The sequence below is a fragment of the Oenanthe melanoleuca genome, chromosome 3 (assembly GCF_029582105.1).
Source record: "Oenanthe melanoleuca isolate GR-GAL-2019-014 chromosome 3, OMel1.0, whole genome shotgun sequence".
Lineage (NCBI taxonomy): Eukaryota > Metazoa > Chordata > Aves > Passeriformes > Muscicapidae > Oenanthe > Oenanthe melanoleuca.
The window spans coordinates 14,085,097-14,106,598 of record NC_079336.1 but is presented as its reverse complement, the minus strand read 5'-3'; the positions used below and the strand labels follow the sequence as shown (position 1 = coordinate 14,106,598).

The window sequence follows — 21,502 nt, the reverse complement described above, 5'->3', positions numbered from 1 at the left end:
ACCAGCATCCTGCAGCCACTGGCATGCTCTGAGCTCCTTGGAATGGAACTGAGGGTACCTGGGCCATGTCCCAGGGCAGTCCCTCCATGGAGGGAAGCTGCAGCCAGCGTGGATCACCCCGAGGATTCACTTGTGTGCTGCTCAGGGAGCTGTGCTGCTGGCTGAAACCCGTGGGGAAACCAGTGGGTCTAGGCACAAGTATAAAGAGGCAGGAAAATGTTCACTGCTTTATTATTCACCTTGGTGCAGTCTTGGGAAGGGAAAGAAAGTAGGGAGAAGTAGGAGGTGGGAGAGAGTGAGAAGCTCTAAGGCTGCCAGGGCTGGGGCTTTGTGGGGCTCAGCCCCCTGATATTCAATGTGAGGATGAAGATGCTCCTTCCTCATCCAGCACTGCCTCAGCTGGCAGCAGCAGAAAAAGGCAAACCAGGTGACTTTGGTACGAGTTCCAAGGATTTATTTTAAAAACTTTAGTTGCCTTTTTAACTCAGCAAAGGGAACGTAATCAAATACATTTTCCCTATAGCCCAAGTCAAAGTACAGACCTGTAACATCACTTCTTTCAACTGGTCTTGCATCCATGAACTGTAGTGAGGACTCCTGGGGAATTTGGGACATGTAAGCAGTCTGGGGTGTGTGACATGGGAAACGCCCTGTTGGGAGTCAGGAGAAATGATTCCACTTCCCTGTGACTGTTTCTTCCCTGGCAAGGCTGCTGTGCTGCCTCCAGATGCTATTACTCAATTAAAAGTCTCTGCTGTCAATGACAAAGGCTGGGAAAGTAAGTGCTTTGAGCAGGAGCTGCATGAGTTACAAGCAGCAAGGAGACAAACACTTCCCAACTAGAGCAGAACTGGAAAACATGCAAAATAGAACAGTATTTTCCTAAAAAAACCTAAAGATTTTTCTTGAAAAGGATTCATGGAATTGAGAGGCACAAACTCTGTGTCCCCACTGTGTCACCTCAGTTGTGCTTTTTTTTTTTCATTCTCTGTCACACAACTGATTCCCTCTTGTGAATTCTTCAATGTCAGAACTTGATTTGCAGTTTGAATTATCAGCATTTTCCTTACCATCATACAGCAGAGGCCAGTGCTCCAGCACAGCAGGTCCCGTGCAAATATGGAGAGAAAGCTGCTGGTAACCTATGCACTGCACAAAGAGCTGGCCAGGAGAACCTTTTAATTTATTGTTTGATAGAGCTGGGAAAGCTGAAAGACATGAAATGTGCAGTAATGGAGAGCAGGGATGAGCACAGTGCAGTGAAGCTTCAGAAACTACATGGACAGCAGGGAAGGATGGGGATTCAGAAGAGCTGTAATGGAAAAAATAAACCCCAGTGGCAAAATGAAGCTGACAGCAGAAGGAGCCCAGAGATTCAAGATGATTCTGTGTGTGGACACTTGAGAATGTAACAAGAATGTTTTGAGAAACCAGAGAAGGAACAAATAGGGATAATTCAGCATGATAAAATGCTTTTTGCTGTCCACATTCTGTGTCAGGCAGGTATAAGGGAAGGGGCAGGGGGTTGGGATAGTGCTGGCAAGGCCAGCAGCCATCAGAGGCCTGCAGGAGCCTGTCCTGTCCCTGGGGACACAGGTCTGACCCCTCCCTGGGGACCCAGGTCCCTCCTGTCCCATCGCAGGCTTTGAGGTGCAGAGCTGCCCTAGCTGTGGTGCTGCTCAGTACAACCACAAATCCTGCTGGGAATCACAACGCCAATACACTGCAGCTGCCACTGGAAAATGAAAGCAAGGGCTGGGAACAGGAAAAACCAAAGAACACACATTTTTTTTAATAGAATGTATGTTGAAGGCTTTTAAGGGGCACATGCTAGACTGGCCCAGGGGAGGCCTTCCAACACCAACTGATCCAATGATCCATAACACCGGCCCTTCGTGGATTTTGGGAGGGGGTTTAGGACTGTTTGTAATTCCAAATTCTCCATCCGGCAAAGCAGTGCCGCGGCCGGGCAGGTACCCGACCCCTTCCCTATCGCATATGGCAGGCGGGACCTCGACGGGAAAACTGGGGCGGGTGCCGGGAAGCGACGGGAACGGGGGCGCTTCCCCAAAAGGAAAAACTGGTGGCGGGAATGGGGCGCTTTCCCCGGACGGGAGAGCCGGTGGCGGGAACGGGGCCCTTTCTCCAAACGGGAGAGCCGGTGGCGGGAACGGGGCCCTTTCTCCAAACGGGAGAGCCGGTGGCGGGAATGGGGCGCTTTCCCCGGACGGGAGAGCCGGTGGCGGGAACGGGGCCCTTTCTCCAAACGGGAGAGCCGGCGGCGGGAACGGGGCCCTTTCTCCAAACGGGAGAGCCGGTGGCGGGAACGGGGCGCTCCCCGCGCGGGCGGCGGCGGTTGGCGGGAGCGCTCGTGCCGCGCCGCACGCACCGCGGGGGGGGTGGAGGGAAGAGCGGCGGCCCCGCCCCCCGGCGCGCGGGCATTCCCGGCCGCCGCCCGCCCCCGACCTTTCCCCCAGTTTCCAGCGCGCGCTCCCCCGCCCCGGCAGGCCCCGCCCCCTCCCCGCCTTCCCGCCGGCCGTGCCCACGCGCCGCCCTTCCCGCCGGCACGCCGCGATCACGCCGCCCGCCGTCGCTGATTGGCCGGGCGCGGGCGGCGGCGGGCGCTGATTGGCCGGCGCCGTCCCCCTCCCCCCGCGCAGTCTGGCGCGGGCGGGGCTCGCAGCGCTCCCCCAGCGCGGCCACGCCGCTCCCTGCGGGCGGGGCGGGAGGAGGCGGCGCTGCCGGGTGCCGCTCCCGCCGCTGTGTGCGCGCCGCTGCCGCCGCCGCTGCCGCTCCCCGGGCGCACCGCCGCCAGCGCCGCCCGCCCGAGCCGCGCCATGCACGGCTCGCCCTGCTCGGACATGGGAGATGCTCCCGCGGTGAGCACCGGGCGCGGGAGGGAGGGAGGGAGGAAAGAAGGGGCGGTGGGGACAGCGGCGCCACTACAGCCCGGGCACGTGCTCGGTGCGGGCAGAGTGCGGGGACCGCCGCCTCCTCGGCAGGGACTGCTGCTCGCCCGGCGGGGAGCGGCTCGGTTGGGCAGCGGGGACGGGGCGGCCGTGCCAGGGCAGAGCCCTCAGGAGCGGGTGCTGCTCCGGTCACCTGCGGGGAACGGGGGCGGCTCTCCCACAGCGCCCGTGCGGGGCGGCGGCGGGGTGGGAGCTGCCCCCCGCCCCCTTCTCCTCCTCCTGCTCCGTTTCCTCCATCCTCCCTCGGGGGCACCGCCCGGCCGGGGCAGCCGCCGTGGGGCGAGGAGCGGGTGGGGGCGAGCGCGGCCCGGCGGGCGGGGAAAGGCGCTGCCCCGTGGGGGACCCGCGCTGCCCGCACGGCTCTGCCCGCCCCCCCATCCCGCCCGGGAGCGACCCGCATCGCCCTTCCCGCCCACCACATCCCTGCCCGTGCCCCATCCTTCCCGCCAGCGACCCGCCCTGCCCGTCCCGTCCCCTCCCGCCCGCAGCCCGCGCTCCCGCAGTCCCTGCCCATCCCCTCCTGCCCGTCCCGTCCCCGTCCCGTCCCCTCCCGCCCGCAGCCCGCGCTCCCGCAGTCCCTGCCCATCCCCTCCTGCCCGTCCCCGTCCCCGTCCCGTCCCCTCCCGCCCGCAGCCCGCGCTCCCGCAGTCCCCGCCCGTTCCCGCGCTGCCTGCGCCCCGCGCACGTAGTTCCCGGCGGGGTGATGTGAGGACAGGCGCCCGGCGTGCTTGGCCATTTCCCTGGCAGCAGCCGGAGAACCCGGTCTGCAGCGCTTGTCTGTAGAAAGAGCTTTTTTTGTGAGGTTTTTTTTTTTAATTTCCTTTTTTTTTATTTTTTTGAGGACGCGAGGTACATTTTTTTTCACGTTTCTTTAGGGAAAGCTGCTCTTCTGAAGCGTAGGGTTGGAAGAAATAAACGTGCCTGTGTTGGCTGCTTGCAGGCGCACTTAGAGGAGCAGTGGCAGACTCTGCTCAGCGCAGAGCTCGCCTGGCGTGGCCCCGGTGTGACAGGCGGTCGAGGTCCAGGCTTGCAGGCACACATCGTGTTTTCCTCTCATTGTTTTTCAGAGGAAATTATAGAAGTCTCTCTCCAAGGTGTTAATCGCCTTTACCCTTCCAGCCCCTGAATCATGACACCTCCAAGCCTGGTACCTCATGTTATAGGTGAAGGTCCTTTGTGAGTGCAGTACCAATATTTTTGATCCATTATGTTTAGCATGTTTGCCTGCACAACCCTAGAATGCAAACACAGCTTTACATCTCTGTGACACTGTTGACTAAGGATCATCTCACATTACTTAACTCAGTAACAAAACCCATTGACTTAGTGTACCTGCTGTCACCCTATGAGTAGAATTCCTTCTAGGGCTTTAGGGCATGCTAATGGTGTGGTGTTGCCTTTTGAGATAAAACCTTTTTTCCTGCAAGATATAAACACTCTGTAACAGCAATAGGCTCGAGAGGCTTGGTCCACACTTCTGAATCTCAGCCTTCAAGTTAGTTGGTGTGTCTAAAGACTGGAAGAGTCTGGATGCCTAGTTGAGACTGAGCTGGCATGTGAGTAATAACCCATCAACCTGGCTTAGCTTTTTTGGAGCCACTGCGAGCACTGTGAGAGCTTTGTGAAGTTTGGATATCGTTTTGCAGAGAAGTCAAGAGTTTTGCATGTGTACACATGGCACAGACAAATATTCTGTGATGCTTGCAATTGGAAACAAATCAGTATGATTACATTTGTCTTCATGTTACACAGGGTGCATTTTAGATACCTAGCACCTACGTAGTATCAGACATCTCAAAATACAATGCAAATACAATGCAGTTTCAGCTGCACTTTGAAAACTGTTTTCTTTCCATCTTTTCCCCATCCTGGCTTCCTTATTAAAAATAAGATTTAAATTACTCTAAGTCAATGATCATACCTTAAAGCATCTTACCAGTAGCTGAAATTTATCAATTTGTCTTCTAAATGTTTCCAGAATGAGATTAGTGCCGAATATTCTTTTGGATTCAGGAACCAGCCTTGTCTAAACAAGGTTGGAAGTCAGGATTTTCCTTTTTTTTTTTTTTGAAAAGAAGGGAATGTGGAGACGAGCTGCTGGGGGGAGAGTGAGAGTTGAACCAGTTGGTAAAAGTCTTGCCACGGGCATAGGATGTGTTTCAGTGACCTTCATTGTGAGCAGACAGTGTGTGGGTGTGTCAGCCCTGACTTCCCTGAGCAGTAATCCGCTTGCACTCAGGTTGACATCGTGGACATCTACGAGTCCCTCCGTGAGCGGCAGCGCCACGACAGCGAGAGGTCCACCTGCAGCACCCTGGAGCAGAATGACATCGAAGCTGTTGAAGCCCTTGTTTGCATGAGCTCCTGGGGTCAAAGGTCACAGAAAGGTGACATATTAAAGATAAGACCCCTCACGCCCTTCTCGGATTCTGGGGATTGCACAATGCACGCCGAGGCTGCGGCTGAATTACCAAAGGACTACCTGGCGACGCTGGTAAGGAAAACATGAGCACAAAAGAAATGTGCCCAGCACCTGGATGTCACATCCCTGCAATGCTTTAACTTGGCTGGAAAAGACAGGCTTGCTCAGGTGTCCCTTTGTCACAGCCTGTGCTGCGCGTATGCACAGAGGTGAGCGTGTTGAGTTTAGGTTTTTTTTGCTGTCTCTGGTTTAGCAAATGTAGAGGCTTTGTCAGATGTAGGTATGAAGGTCCTTGCAGACAGGGATGTTGAGATGGTTGTGGTAGGTTTCTTGGAGCACTTTAGGTAACAATAGCAGAGTGAGCCTTGGTGATTTGGCATCAGCATATCTACAAGCACTGTATAAAAAAGGCTCTTGATGACATTATGCTTCCCTGGTCATTGTAAGAGAAAGTACACATTACCGTTATGAAATAGGCAATTTAATTAGTTTCTGTACTATGTGTTTCTACATGTAGTCTGTTATTTCTCCACACATTGGTCTACTCCAGCTGACTAATGTTAGTTGAACCCAGTTTTTTTTCTTTTGTTTCAATTTATGTTGCAACAAAAGTAGGTATTAAGAAAGGGCTTGGTTGCCATTAAGATTTTAGATGGTTAAGGCCCATTTCAACCAGTAGGCTTCTAGTATGCAGTTGCCAGGAAAAAGGGCAATAATAGAGGAAAGAGGCTGAGATAAGTGTAGCCTGACAAGCAGCTGGCATAATATCTCCTGATGCTCAGTGTTGACACTGTCTCTTGAGTAGCACGAGATACCTTTCAGTGGTAAAGGAGGAAGGAGAGGAGATGCAGGAAGACAGCACAGAGAGAAATGGATGAATAAGAAGGAACAGAGCAGTTTCATTTGTCTTCATCTAAAAAGTAGCCATGAGACAATGAGGTAATCATTGAGAAAAGATCTAGGGCTTGCAGGGAGCTTGAAATGGAAAGGTGGAGTATTGCTGTCTATTGTTGGTCTGTTTATTCTGCTCATAGCCTCACAGCTGTGCCCATTGCTGAGGAGAAGGGAATGAAGGACTTTTTTTGTGGTGCAGTGAGTATACTTGCAGTGTTTTATGCAGGTTTACAGCTGCCTCACTGCCTTCCTTTTATTAATATGCTTTTGAGCATAACTGGAATGGCCATGAGAAGGCAATGTAGTGTCCTGGTGTTGGCTAGGATAGAGTTAATTTTCTTCCTAGTAGCTGGCACAGTGCTGTGTTTGTGATTTAGGATGAGAATAATGCTGGTAACACACTGATGCTCTAGCTGTGGCTGAGCAGTGCTTGCCCCAGTTCAAGGACTTTTCAGATTCCCATGCTCTGGCAGTGAGGAGGTGCACAGGAAGCTGGGAAGTAGCATGGCCAGGGCAGGTGGTCCAAACTGACCAGAGGGATATTCCACACCATAGAGTGACATGCCCAGCATAAAAACTGGAATGACCAGTAATGTTGGGAAGGACCTGGTCAGTGGGTGGTGAGCAGTTGTACTGTGCACTACTTGTTTCTCTTGGGTTTTATTGCTCTTTCTCTTCTTGGTATCTCCCTGTGATAATAATTACAATTGTTGTTACTATATTTTACTTTATTTCAATTATTAACTTGTTCTTATGTCAACATATGAGTTTTATCTTTTTGATTCTCTTCCATTACAGATCTGACCAGACCATGTTAAAACAAATTTATCAGGATTCATCTTATTAGTTTATTAGTTGTTGATCACAGTGTTGAATTATTTGCTATCAGAGTTGTTGTGTTATGTAACAATTAATTTGCTGTGTATGTTCCCTCTAGTGCTGTGGTATCATCTTTGGGGGCTGGGCTTAGGTTAACATTTCACTGTGCTTCATAACACTGGATTATGATAGCACAGAACTGCTGGCCTTGAAACTAATCTGGTTTTCATACTCTCAGCCCCTCTGTCATCTCCTCTGTACTTGGGGAATCATCTCTTAGAAACTGCTAATAGTGACACTGTTTGCCTTTTTGCCTCAGAGAGCCAACCTGTGTAGAAGACACACACAGTCTTCCCCTTCTTCTCCAGGCATGGGAATTTTGGAAATTTTTAATATCCCTGGGATGCTGAAACCATGGTCTGAATGACCAGGAACTGTGAATGTGGTTCAGGTCTTGTTTAGGGTTAAGCAGCTGTTTGTGGCTGTTCAGACCCTGACATCATGCAGTGTGACTACTCAGGCCCCAGCAGGGGATGATGCAGCTGAGCCAGAGGATGAGCTTGTGCCATTATCAGTTGTCCTTGTACACAAGAAGAAATGGACATGAAAGCTCATTTAGTAAAGGAGGATGAGGCAGGGCCATCACAAAAAACTGGATGGAGGAAGAGGCAGAATGAGAACTAATCACTCAGTCCCTGTCCATGAGGGATCTGTGGGATATGTGAAGAGGTTTCAGCTGCTGTCCAGTGTGCATGTTATCACCTGCCTGCTCCAGGGGGGCTAGTGGCCTGGAATTAGGAGATAGGAAATCCAAGCAGTTGGGATGACTTCCTAGGTGAGAGAGCATTGACAATTTGGAAAAATGACACAAATCTTCAGCCCCTGGGGGCACCTTGGTCAGGTGTGAAGGAAAGGTATTCCTTCAGGAAAGACATTGTGTCGCCCAGGCAGGTGGGCTACTGTGGGGAGAGATACTTGGTACCTGAGGGAATTAGCTGTACCAGAAGGGATTTATTATGACCTGAGGAAGGCACAGTCGCCCACAGATCCAGATAAAATCGGTGTGCACAACCCATGTGGCAAAAATCTGAACCATTTCCCATGCACTGATCCAGTTCTGGAACACCTGAAATACATTGATGATACCATTGTGGGCAATACATCAGCAGAAGTTTTTGAGAAAGGGAAGGAAATAGTCCATATCTCTCTGAAAGCTCTCATAAAACAAAGTAAAGTCCAGAAACCTGCACAGGAGATCCAGTTTTTAAGAATAAAAGAGCAAGGTAGTAATCAAATCCCAATGGATTTGATTAGCAAAATAACTAATAAGAAAACCACAGGCCTTGTGGGTTTTTGGAGAATGCACATTCCAAATTACAGTCTTATTGTCAGCCTTTTCTGTCAAGTGACCCAGAAGAAGAATGATTTCAAATGGGGCCCTGAACAACAACAAGCCTTTTAACAAATTAAACAGGAGATAATTCATGCAGAAAATTAACTTTGCCCCAGCCCTTGGGCCAGTCCGGGCAGGACAAGATATAAAAAATGTGCTCTACACTGCAGCCAAGGAAAATGGCCCTACCTGGAACCTCTGGCAGAATGCTCCAGGGGAGAATTCCAGCTGTAAAAGAGATACTGGCAGCTTACAAAGAGGTTCCAGCTGCTTTGGGAGTGACTGGTACTGAAGCACAGCTCTCCCTGGCATCCTGATTTCCAGTGCTGGGCTGGATATGCAAAGGATGGGTCTCCTACACATCATGTTGCTGGTGCTATATGGAATAAGTGGGTCTTGCTGCTCACACTAGCTGCTCAAATAGGAAGCCTTGGTCATTGTGATTACTTTCAAGACTCCTGGGATTGGTGAGAAGGGAGATTCCTGGATGCCACCTGATGAGGAGGTGATGTGTGCTGAAGAGACTCTATTGTATAATAAGTTACCAAAAATGAGAAACAGTATGCTGTGTTTGATGATTCCTGCTGTGTTGTAGGAGAGCATTGAAGATGGAAAGTGGCTGTGGCATATCCTACAAAAACTTACAGAAACTGCTGAAGGAGAAGGTGAATTGAGTTACTTTGCAGAGGTGAAAATTGGCTTTGGACAAGAAAAACAGCCAGTTCTTTATCTCTGTACTGATTCATGGGTGGTGGCAAATGCCCTTTGATGGTGGTTACAGTGGTGGAAGCAGAGCAGAGGTGAACCCATCTGGGCTGCTGCCTTGTGGCAAGATGCTGCTGCCTGGGTGGAGACTCTGGTTGTGAAGGTACATCTTATGGATGTTCATGTACTCAAGAGCTGGGCCACCAAGGAACATGAAAACAACCAACAGGTGGATCAGGCTCCTAAGATTGAAGAGAATCTGGATTGGCAAGATTCACAAGAGTGGATTATTTATTGCTTGGTGAGCCCATAACATCTGAGGCTATCAGGGAAGAAATGCAACCTTGTAGATGGTGTGATGATCGAGGGGTGGACTTGACCATGGACAGTTCTGTAGGGCTATCCATAATGGTGAAACATACATTTCAGTTATTCAGGCTGAGCTGTTAAGGCCTCTTTGGTGTGGAGGACAATGGCTGAAATACAAATCTGGGGACACCTGGCAGATGGACTCAATCAGACTCCCACAAACCCACCAAGGCAAGCACAATGTGCTTGTGATGGTGGAAGCAACCACCAGATAAGTGGACACCTATTCCATGTCCCATGCCACCACCTGGAGCACTGTCCTGGGCCTTGGAAAGCAAGTCTTATGGCAGCATGGCACCCCAGAAAGAATGGAGCCAGACAAGGGGACTCATTTCCAAAACAACCTCACAGACACCTGGGCTGAAGAGCATGGCATTGTGTGGGTGTATCACATGCCCTATCATGTGCCAGTGTCCAGGAAAATGGAATGACAGAACAGACTGTCACTGAGAGCAGTGGGTGGTGGGACCTTCAAACAATGGGATACACGTTTGGCAAAGGCCACCTGGGCAGTCAGCACTAGAGGATCTGCCAGCTGGGCCAGCTGTGCTCAAGCAAAACTTTCATTGTAGAAGGGGATAAAGTCCCTGTAGGGCCCACAAGAATGATGCTGGGGAAAACAATCTGAGTTATTCCTCCATCAGGTAATGACAAACCCATCCATGGGATTGCTTTTGCTCAAGGACCTGGGTGCACTTGGTGGGTCTTGGGAGGATAGGGAAGTCCAAAGTTTGCTCCTAGGGGATCTGGTTCTGTGTGAGAATAGCCAGTGATTTGGATTAAGTGATGTTAGTTGCCATCTAACACTCATGTCACCACTGCTGAGCTGGCTGTGTGCAACATCAAGGCTATTACAGTGGGAATCACCCAGCTTAATGAAGAACAAGCTTTGATGAAACTGGACAAACACAGCAGTGATGGAATGAGAGCTGACTTCAGCAGGCAAAACATCCAACACCACACACCACCTCTGCTGCCCTGAAGAGCTGCTATGAATTGGAGCCCAAAGCAATGCATGAATGAACTCAACAGATGTTTTAGAGGGATGGCCCATAGACTGAGGGAATGATACCTGTATCAAAAGGCAGGATGGTTAATTGGAATGTATTGAAAAGTGTGGACATGATATAAATGGTATAGAATATGGGGTGGATATTGTCCTGTTTTCAGCTGGGACAGAGTTAATTTTCATCCTAGTAGCTGGTACAGTACTGTGTTTGGGATTTAAGATGAGAATAATGTTGATAACACATGGATGTTTTAGAGTAAGCACTGCTCAGCAACAATTAAGTCAAGGACTTCTCAGTGTCTCGTGCTCTGCCAGTGAGGAGGAGAATCTGTGAGAGAGCATGGCTAGGACCCTGCTGACCAAACTGGCCAAAGGGATGTTCCATACCATAGGGCATGGTGTTCAGTGTATAAACTGGGGGGAGTTGGCCAGAAGGGGCCAATCACTGCTTAGGGTCAGGCCAGGTGGGTGGTGAGCAGTTGTACTGTGCATCATTTGTTTCTCTTGGGCTTTATTTCTCTCTCTCTTTTTATCTGCCTTTTTATTACAATTAATATTTTTATTATTGTATTTTCCTATGTTTGAATTGTTCTTACCTCAACCCATAGGTTTTACCTTTTTCTAATTCTCCTTCCCATCTGTCTGAGGGTGGAGGATGAGTGAGCTTCATGGGACTTGGTTGCCACCTGGGATTAAACCACAGCAGTATGCTGTATTCATTTGTCCTAGGAGGCACATTCTGAGATGCTGGGAGAGGGCATGTAATTTTATATTTCAGAGTAAAGATGGGGGAGAGCTGTGCTGTGGAATTACACTGATCCACTCTGGTGTGGTTTCTCTTGCAGTGCATGACGCCTCCGCAGAGCCCTGACTTCGTGGAGATGTCGGCAGCCACGCTGCTGTCCTCACAAGTGACTTACTCCAAGCCCAGGACTGTGATGGCCAGCACGGCTGCCTGCTCAGTCACATCAGTGACTGCTGCCTCTCCCATCACCAAGCTCTCTGTTCTCAGCGTGGGGCAGCAGCCGGCCACCTCCGAATCCTCCGCACCTCAGCCCTGCAGGGCCATGGCAACGAGCGTCATTCGGCACACAGGCGATGGTTCTGCTTGCCACCACATTCCTGCCCTGCAGGAGAAAACAGGTGTAACTTCAGCCTACAGCACTTCCAGAGACTGGTGTGGGGCGGCTGACCCAGAACATTCCAGACTGCCACAGGACACGTGTGCCGCGGGTGATTTAATCAGCAAAACCTCTGCAGTACACCAGCCTTATGCACATGACTCCAGTGATATTGTGACCAATAAAGGGCCGCTGCCAGTCCGGCCTGATTCACCTCAAACCCACTTACCAAAGAATTGTGAGCATGACTTGCAAAAAAGAGCTACCCCGGTGACACCTGCCCCTGTCTCAAGCCCCCAGGTTCTCTGTCAGATGATCCCCTTAAATGGACAAAGCAGCATGATTAATGCCTATGTCAAGCCTTCGGCTCCAGCACTCTCACCTGCCATGAAGCCCATTTTACCACAGACAGCCCCTCTCTCCCAGCCTGTGCTCATGGGCCCTTCTGTGCCTCAGGGGACTGTCATGCTGGTTCTTCCACAGCCTGCTGTCACACAGACACCGCAGACCATGGTCACTGTGGGCAGCACCAAGCTGCTGCCCCTGGCCCCTGCTCCCGTGTTCATCGCCTCTGGCCAGGCCTGTGCCCCCCCAATGGACTTCTCCAGGCGGAGGAATTACGTCTGCGACTTCCCCGGCTGCAAGAAAACCTACTTCAAAAGCTCCCACCTCAAAGCCCACCTTCGTACCCACACTGGTGTGTACTGCAGGGCTCTGCTGCTGGCTTCTCTTGGGTGCTGAAGCCCACATTTTTTGGGGGGAGGGGGTGGGAAGGGGAAGAAGTAGATGATGGGGAAGCTTTTGCTCATCTCAGGGATGGAAGGAATGTTCATTCTCCATGGACAAGCAAAACAAGACATACTTTGTTCTGAGCCCTCAGCTGACCCTGCAGCGTTAGTTGAATTTCACAGGCTTTAGTTGCAGTGAAGCTTTGCTGTCTGTGTACGTGTGTTTAGATCTAAGTGGAATCCTGCCATCTGGACTAGATTGAAATGAATTGTGCAAGTCCCTTGTTTTGGAGCATGGGTGTAAGCAAAACATAGTACAGGTGGTTGGTCTTAATTGTTACATGAGTAAAAGAAAAGAGAAACTCAGAAACTGCTTTTTTTTTGTTGCTGTTTGATTGGGTTTTTTTGTTTCCCCAGAGTTTTGTTTAGGCTAAATGGGAATGCATTGAGATTTTGGGCTGCTCTGTTAGGAAGTAGAGCTCCTGCAGTAAATATGACAGTTTATTCAGTTACAGAAGGGGAATTTTAGAGATAAATGAAAATTGATTGTAATTCATATAAACTGATTTGCTGCATAAATTGGGCCAGTATGGAAACAGTCTACATGTGTTTTACTTATCCTTCTTCTGATTCCAGCATCTTGTTAAATTAAAACTAACTTTGAGTACTCAGGGATTATTTTTGATGTTGAAGGATAGGCATAGTGGGAGATTGGTATAGAATAGTTCTGTCTATTTTTGGTTTTCCTTGACTTTTTTCCCCTGCCTACTGTTACCCCACAGTAACTGGTTTATTGGATATGTCAGCTTGCATGGCAGGATTTGCTTTAGTTTGGCAGCTTGTCTTTTGCAGCTCCTTTGGGGAAAGAGCTTAATCTCTACATGAAGCTGATAATTCTTGTAAACCGTAGTTCAGAGGTAGGATGATGCTTCTGCTTCTGGCTTGAGAGGCTGCTGAAATAAAACCAGTGCTCCAGGATGAACAGACTATCAGCAAGTGCCTTGCTTTGTGCACGAGGCTGCTGATCCATAGGGAGCCTGTGTGTGTCCCTGTATTGGGATTAGGACATCAGTGGTGGGTGAAACACACTGACCCCTCACTAGCCAGTTCCCATTACAGGATCAGGAGGAAGAGTAGTTGAGATTTCTTTTTCTGCCTTTTCCCTGCGTCCTGACTAGCTGATACACATCCAGCACACACAGACTTTACTCTCAGTATCTGAAGTAAGAACACTCCTGTGGGGTATCCTTCCTGCAGACCCCTTCTCTTCAATTCCAAAGTGTCCCCATAGTTTTGGGCCACGTGGTAGGTGTTTATCTGGAGCCCTGTGGGAGTTGCAGGCAGTAGCTGTTGTTCAGGACGGGTGGGGTGCTCAGCACCAGGATGAGCAGCAGCTGGTGTGTTGCTGACTGCTGCCATTCCTGGTCTGTGGGGGGCTGGCAGGGCAGGCTTTGCCTCGGGAGTGTTTGTGTGTGGGACTGGATCACTGCAGCAGCAGGACCCCGAGGCTCCATTCCAGGCTTCCTGTTTTCCCACAGTATTTGTGGATGACGTGCTGCAGCCAGAGAGATGTGGATGCATGGGGATGGGGGCAGGGGCTTGCTTCTAGTTCGGTCAGTGGATGAGGCAGCTTTATGAAGGCTCCATTTCTTTAAACTGGGATTCAAGAACACTTAAAGAGAGATACAAGGAAATAAGTAGAAATGATACCTGTTATTTTTCTCTGGAACAGAACTTCAGTTTAATCTTGTGTTGACTGCACAGGTGAGCAGTTCTGTGGAACTCACTGGTTTTACAAGGCAGATCTTGAGTCAGTTCTTCAATCAGACTGCAATACAGCTTCTCAAAAGTAACATATGTCCTTTGTGTCCTGCAGGGGAAAAACCTTTCAGCTGCAGCTGGGAGGGCTGTGAGAAGAAGTTTGCGCGCTCGGACGAACTGTCGCGGCACCGGCGGACGCACACGGGCGAGAAGAAGTTCTCGTGCCCGGTGTGCGAGCGCCGCTTCATGCGCAGCGACCACCTGACCAAGCACGCCCGCCGCCACGCCAGCACCAAGAAAACCCCCAGCTGGCAGGCAGAGGTTGGCAAGCTCAGCAGGGTTGCCACGGCAGAGAGGCCCAGGAGCAGCAGCGCCCTGGGCATGCTCATCCCCGTGCCATCGCCTGTGTGCCAGGGCTAGAGTGAGCAGCACCTCCTGCAAACTTCCTGGAGATAGGAAGAGCTCCTGCAACAGCAGAACGGGCAGTGGCTTTTGTTTCCCCCTGTTTGTGTGTACTTTAGTTTCCTGCAGTTCAGGTCTTCTGTTGATAGTGCTGTGTGAGAAATCTGTCATATTTCTCGTCCCTTCCCTGTTTGTGTTTTTTTTTTTCAGTACTTGGGCAATTGCAATCACCAGCACTTCAGGAAAAGTACAACTCTTTGAAAATGATTTTGGCAATAGGTTAGAAAAAGTTACTTGTAATGCTTGCTGTTAATATTTTGATGGACAGTAAAACAGGGTGGTTTTTAATTTTTATAGTACTATTTTCTATACCAAATATATTTTGTATTTGTTCATTTTGGTCTTGTTGTGCAGGCAAATTACTTGCATTAGTAGGGCTGTGCTGGATGAGACCCAGAATTCTGGAAACTTCATTTCAGTAAACCTAAACTATTGCATTCAGAGTGTTTTGTAAACACTTATCATTTGATAACTCATACTGGTTGTTGTTTTCACACTAGCAAATCCTGATCCTGCAGTGGGCTCTTACACCTTCCTTATGCAGGTAGATTGGAGTTGAAAGTGAGTCAGTCATTTTTAAAACAAGCTAACCCAGAGTGACTTTATTTGAGAATACAAGTGCTGAAATTCTCAACACTTTATTAATTCATACCGTTTTCAAGTAGAAGCCAATGTGGCTGTTGGTAGAAGCATTCCCAAGTCCACACTCCACTGGAGCAAAGTTTGGAGAAGCCAGACTGCTCTGATGGAGGTAGAAGCACAAACACCATTTAGAAATTTTGACACTAAAAATTACGCTTTATTTTTGGTCCTTCTAAAGAAACATATCAAAATAAACTGAAAAATGCAAAAATGGCAAGGTAGCCCATGAAAAATTAGTGGGTCTCTCTTTATATTTTTTGAGTAGAGGAGAAATAAAAAATTAAAGGGTTTTTTTTTGTATTGTGGATACTTGTGCACCTTATAGGAGATTGTTCAAGGCTTTCTTTTACCTGTATCAATACACCAGAGGAAGTACTAATTGTGTCTTGAGTTAAGAAATAGCCACCATGTCAACTTGATGATACTCTTCATGTGGCCTTATACTTCTCCACAGTACTTTGTATAAAATCATCCTTTTCTATTAAACAATACACTCTCCCTGTTGAATGGATTTTCTTTTACACAAAGTATAATGATAGTAAAGAAAAGGAAGCAGTGGCTGCAGGAGTGCTGTGCTGCAATAGCATCGTGTGAGTAACAAAATGCCCCTAGCACAATTGGACTGCTCCATCCCCCTGGTGTGGAAGGAGTGCCTCTGTGCTGTAGCAGAGTAGAGCAAAGCACCAGGTGTTCTGCTGGGAGGCAGCTCCCCCACTGAAGGAAATATCTCTGGAGTGCTTATTCCTTCTGGACTCTCCTCTCTTCAGCCACTCCTGCATTGAAGCTTAGTTGAGCACTGAGGAGGATTCTTTTTCCTGTGTGCATCAATTGTGGATAATTAGGGATGCACTCTCCTTTACTGCTTTGTTCTGAAATCCTGGTCTTGCTTCCCAGTGTAGGCAAAGCATGGATCTCATCTGTGTAAGTGCTGACTTGCCAACCTCAACTGGCACTCCCCTGAAATCAGCAGATTTCTGTTCAGCAGAGATCTGTTCCAGTTAAAGCAGATGATGTCATTATTTTTTACACTAAAGCCTATAGTTATAATTAACAGTAGTAAGTTTTCAAGGTGCACTAAATCGGAGTATTGTGCTAAGTGTACTGAAATTTTTGTGCCTGACCTGCTAAAGGCTCACCCCTGTTCACTGGCATGTGCTGTAATCCCACTGACCCAGTGAGTGTGTGTGGACCTTGCTTTGGACTCTCCAAAGGGCTCAGCTGGAACCTCTTTTCCTGGTGAAGTGGATCCTTGTGGTGTTGCTGTTCTCTGTTGCTACCCAGTTTTCTGAGTTTCTGTGGTGAACAAAGAGATGTTGCTGCTCTTACTTTTTTGTTTGGTTTTTTTTCCTCAGAAATCCCTTAGAACAAGAAGTCTGGCTTTTGGATGCTGTTTTGCATGCTTTTAACCAGGGGAAGCATGTCCTGTCTCAGTTTAGTAGCCAGTTTAGCACTTAAGTTTTTTACAGACTGACCATTTATGGTGCTGAGAAAACAGTTTGGAAACTCTTGTCGTAATTATATCAATTGTCATGTTTGTTGCATTATGGGGGGAAAACAGTGGACTGGAGAATACAAACTTTTAAAAAGTGTGTCATGTATGTGTGTCACGATGTGGAGAAGCCACTGCTCCCTCCTTGTTTGGGTGTACCTGGCCTGCAATTCCTGGCAGCCCGTTCTGGATGTGTGGATCGTTCTCTTGTGGATGTGTGTGAAAAGCTGTGGCTGCTCTGTCTGTTCCTTCCTGCTGTGTAAGGGTTATTTATGGATTAAGCATGACTGGCATAGCTGCTGTCTTTGCACTTTACTGCCTGAACTCTACTGTTCAGTCTTATTATTTTGAGCCTATATTTTAAGGAAATGGAACTGCATTTTTGTACGTGTTTTTAAATTTTATTAAATAAAATGTATGTAATGTGACTGGTTTTAAGTCATAAAAAAAATGGATTTTCAGGTTTCATAGGTGTCCATTCCAGAACTGTGTAAATCAGGATTAGATTGTGTGTCTAGGCCAGTGGAAGACTTTGGGGTTTGCTAACTCACTTTTCTGTAAAGGCAGAGTTTTTTGGATCCTGTTGTAAATTGACCAGTGCTCGCTTGTTTCTGATTTTACACCACTCGTCTCATATTTTTGGTAGAAGGTGCACTCCCTCACCAGGCCTTGGGGCTTCTCTGCTCTCTGGGAACAAGAGTTCCCAGCTCCACACCACTTCCAGCCCAGCCTCCAGCAGCTGTCAGCAGAAGGGATGTGCTGGGTGCTGCTCTGTGTCACAAGCTGTGCACACAGTGAGTTCTGGAAATAAGGCAGAGAGGAGAATTTTACTCAAAACCTGGCTGTGCTAGCTGTTATTCCTGCTCTGGTGGGGAAGGGCTCTGGCAGGCTGGGTGTTCCCTCCCAATCTCAGCTGGGAAGGAGATGGCCAGTGATGGTGACAGCAGCAGCAACTACCTACATTTTTATGCTGTTTCCCTCTGGCCAGTTCCTGAACTGCAGAAATGTATATTTCCAGCAGAAAGGGAGAAGGTGTAATGATTCCAGCTTGTTGTCACAGCCTTTCAGTGCAGGGTGGCTCAGTGTCTGCAGGCAGAGCCCTGGGAGTGACCTGGGAGCAGTGACTCAAGGCTTTGTCCACAGAAGGGCACATTGTTCTTGCAAGTGTGAGGAAGGTGAGAAGAGATCCAGTGGATGGTTCTGCTTCCCCCTCAGGAGAACAGCTGGAAGGGAAAGCTTGGGTGCAGGTTTAGTGCTGTTCCAGAGCAGCACAAACTCCAGCCCCTGGGTCCGCAAGTTGACACAATGCTTCTGTCTCCCAGGGGAAGATGTCCTACCTGTCCCCACTACTATTTTTCAAGGAAGATTTTTCTAAGCATCCAATTATATCCCTAAGAATATTTGTTTTGGGTTTTTTTGGCTGATTTTATTTTTCCCCCCTGGCTTTGTTTATGTGAAACATGGCAATGGATTTCACAGTCTGTGCTCACCTTTCTGCTTTTCCTTAGACCAAACATGTGTTCTGAGCTGCTCCATGCAGCACTCAGTCCACATCCTGATGGGGCTGGAGTCTGGAACAGCTTCATCCAGTGAGAGAAAACAGCCTGCATACAAGGAAGCCTTCCCAGCTACCCTTTGCTGACACAAGCATTGTTGAGAGCAAGTCTTTCTGTATTGAAGCCATTCTAAATCCATGAGAAGGAGTCATTTTTCTAAAGGACAATGGATTTGTGCTCAAACATGTCTCTTGGCTTCATCTTGCAGTCAGAGTGGCATTGCTTGTTACACACACTGCCCTGTGTGGTTGTACAGCCCAACCTTGGGCTGAGCAGCAGCTGGAGTTTGATCCTGTTCAAGTCTGGACACTGGAAGGGTGAATCCACTCTGATGCTGCAGAGGTGGCCCAAGCTGCAGGGTGGTTTTACACTTGGTGAGCTCCTCCAGCTCAGGTCACAGCTCTGGCTAACTTTCCCTTTCCAGCTGTTCTCAACATCCTTCACCTGCCATCTCATGAGCTGAGTTCTGTTCCAGGCTTGTCTCTGGCTTGAGTTCATCTGCAGGGATAAATCTTCTGACTGGTTTTGAAGTTTAATCTGTGAGCCCATCTGCCTGTTTACCTTCCATTTATTCTGGCAAGGCAGCTTGAGGCAGGCAGGCTCTGGCTGCAAGAAGGCAAATTGCTTCCATGTCTGCAGCAAGAGTAAATCATGACTCAAAACCCAGCAACCTGCAGGCTGAGGAAATGCTGAGACAGTCCAGGAGGAAGCTGCAGAGCCTCAGCCCCATGTCACAGTCCAGGCTGTCCTGGGATCCTCTGTCAAATGCAGCCTTCATTGTTTTCTGCTTCAGTCTTCAGGTGTAGAAGGAATTTGATGACTTCTATGTGCTGATGTGTGCAGAAGGCAATGTGCACATCTTAAAACATGCAGAAAACTTGAGGAACCTGGAGCATACCCTTTCCTGGGAGAATTTGTCCCAGATGGGAAGAATATCTGAAGTTTAATTGTCTCTCTTGCAGCATCTCTTGAGTTCAGAGTAATTTCTTTTCTGTTGGTTGTCACTGCCCAGATTAATCCACTTCACCTTGTGCAAATAATTGTCCTGTGTCCAGAGTGAGGTGAGGGGGAACCCTGCTGTGGATGTGGTGTGTGCCACATGAGCTCCATGAGGTTCCTGTGCAGGGCTCTAGTTCAGCACAGCTCTCTTGCTCCTTTTGGACTAGTGCAAAATGCAGCATATAGCATTTGTCTTTGTTAGATGAATAATGTAGTAACTGGATAAAAATAATAGCCTTTTGCTGGTTTATTAATGGAGATTAATAGTGTCAGCTCAAAAGTCATTGTCAGCTATCCTGTCTTATGCTGTGGGTATTGAACAGGAGGGTGGTTTCCAAAATTATGAGTAAGAGACTCTCCAGAACCCTGCTTAATTCCAGCAAACTGTTTTAGAAAATACTGGCAAGCTGAATAATTTTTTGTCCTTCAAGCAGTTGTGATTTGATGGTGGTTATAGGGAAATACCATAAAAAGAAAATGAACTTTCCAATATTTCAACTGGTTGGATGGCAGCATTCACTCCCTGAGATGTGGCAAAGTGATCTCTATAGTGCAATTGTCCTTTTTTTAAAAAAACCCATTAATTCAAGAAGTTTCTCTTGAAATCTGTTGTTGGCACAGCTACTGCTTCCATATTACTATTTACCTACAAATGATCTAGTGTCCTACTTTCTGTGAGCAAAGGATGGCCAAAAGCAGAGGTACACTGACACCAGGTAATTACACTGTATTTGTGGCTGGCTAGGCACCAGCCCCACTGCCACTGTCCCTTTTTGGTGTGCTGCTGGGTGCAGGTTTGACACAGAGGGAGGAGCACAGTCCCCATCAGCTCTTGGGCAGACTGGGATCCTGGTGGGTACCACCCTCCTGCTCTGCATGGTATGAGACAGATGGCTGTGAGCTGGCTGTGCTGGCTGCCTCAGCTCAGTGCTGAGCACACACCATTTTATGGCACAGAGAAAGCCTGCAGGACCATACCACAGTCTGAGGTCCCTCCTTGCATCCTCAAACTTCTTCCTTGCACCTTTTCCCTGGTGCAGTGACTGTCCCAGCTGCATCACTCCTTTCTGGACCTTCCTGTGTTTCTGCAGCTCCTCCTTTTCTGCTGGTGATGCTGCAAAGGTTATCTGTGAAACCTGCTGCACCTTTGTTCCAGGTACAGAAGTGTGCTTGTCTCCTGGTTATTTTAGAAGCTCATTTTATAAAGCAGCTCAGTGTTGCTGTGTTCAGTAGAGAGATTTCATTGCAGCCTAACAGCATGTTCAGTTTAGGTGTTCTTTTAATTAGTCATTTTCTGTAATTGTGAATACTTAGGCTTTCCTTAGGAAAGTCTGGAATGGGCTGTAGAGCTTTTACCTGGGCCAGTCACCAAATGCAGCCTGAGAGCAGCTCTGTAAGGGCAGGCAGGGCACATGCAGAGTGACCTGGGGGAGGCAGAGCCCTGCTCCTGTCACAGCAGGGTCCTACAGAAGGGTGGCTTTCCTCTGGTGTGCTGTGTCATTGGAGGCCATCCAGAAAGGCAGCAATCCACTGCCCTGCCCTCACCAAGGGGGAGCTGTGACTGAGCTCATCAAAATATCTCCCCACATGTGCCAGAGACTCTGGGGACCTTGACAGAAGGAAGGTCTTAGTTGAAAGAATGAAATCCACGTTCAAAGAAAATCTAAACCACTATAGTGATTAAAATCTAAACCACTCTAGGGATTAGAAAAGAATAGAGAGTACTGTGATCCCTGTGCTGCTGGGGTCACTGTGTTTTTTCTGCTCTCCACATGCAGATTCTGTTCATCCCAGTAGGTCTTTGAGACCTGCTGAAAACTAACACAAGCTCTGGGAGATCTAGTGAGTGGACTCTTGATAAACTGCAGAGAAACTGTGTTCCTGCCACAGATCAGTGACATTAATAGGTCTAAAAATTACTGTTCCTGTGAAAGAAGTGCCATTATCTAAAATTGGATTTTTTCCAGGAGGGTTAGAGAGCCACCCAACTTCTCCCAGCAATGCAGGGACATCTGCTCTCTACTCCAGCTATTTCTGGGCCATGAAGGTATCACAGAATCATAGAACAGCCTGGGTTGGAAGGGATCTTAAGGATCATCTAGTCCAACCTCCTTGACATGAGCAGGGACATCTTCCACTAGACCAGGCTGCTCAGAACACCATC

The 21,502-nt window shown here is 48.7% G+C and overlaps 1 protein-coding gene across 1 annotated transcript; it reads left to right on the top strand.

The window, feature by feature from the left end:
- Window positions 1–2,722: 2,722 nt before the first annotated feature.
- Window positions 2,723–17,211, top strand: KLF11 (KLF transcription factor 11). Its single transcript, XM_056488059.1, has 4 exons — window positions 2,723–2,879; window positions 5,209–5,463; window positions 11,426–12,398; window positions 14,306–17,211. The coding sequence occupies exons 1-4, from the start codon at window positions 2,838–2,840 to the stop codon at window positions 14,608–14,610; spliced, it is 1,575 nt and encodes a 524-aa protein (XP_056344034.1). The 5' UTR covers window positions 2,723–2,837; the 3' UTR covers window positions 14,611–17,211.
- Window positions 17,212–21,502: the final 4,291 nt, after the last annotated feature.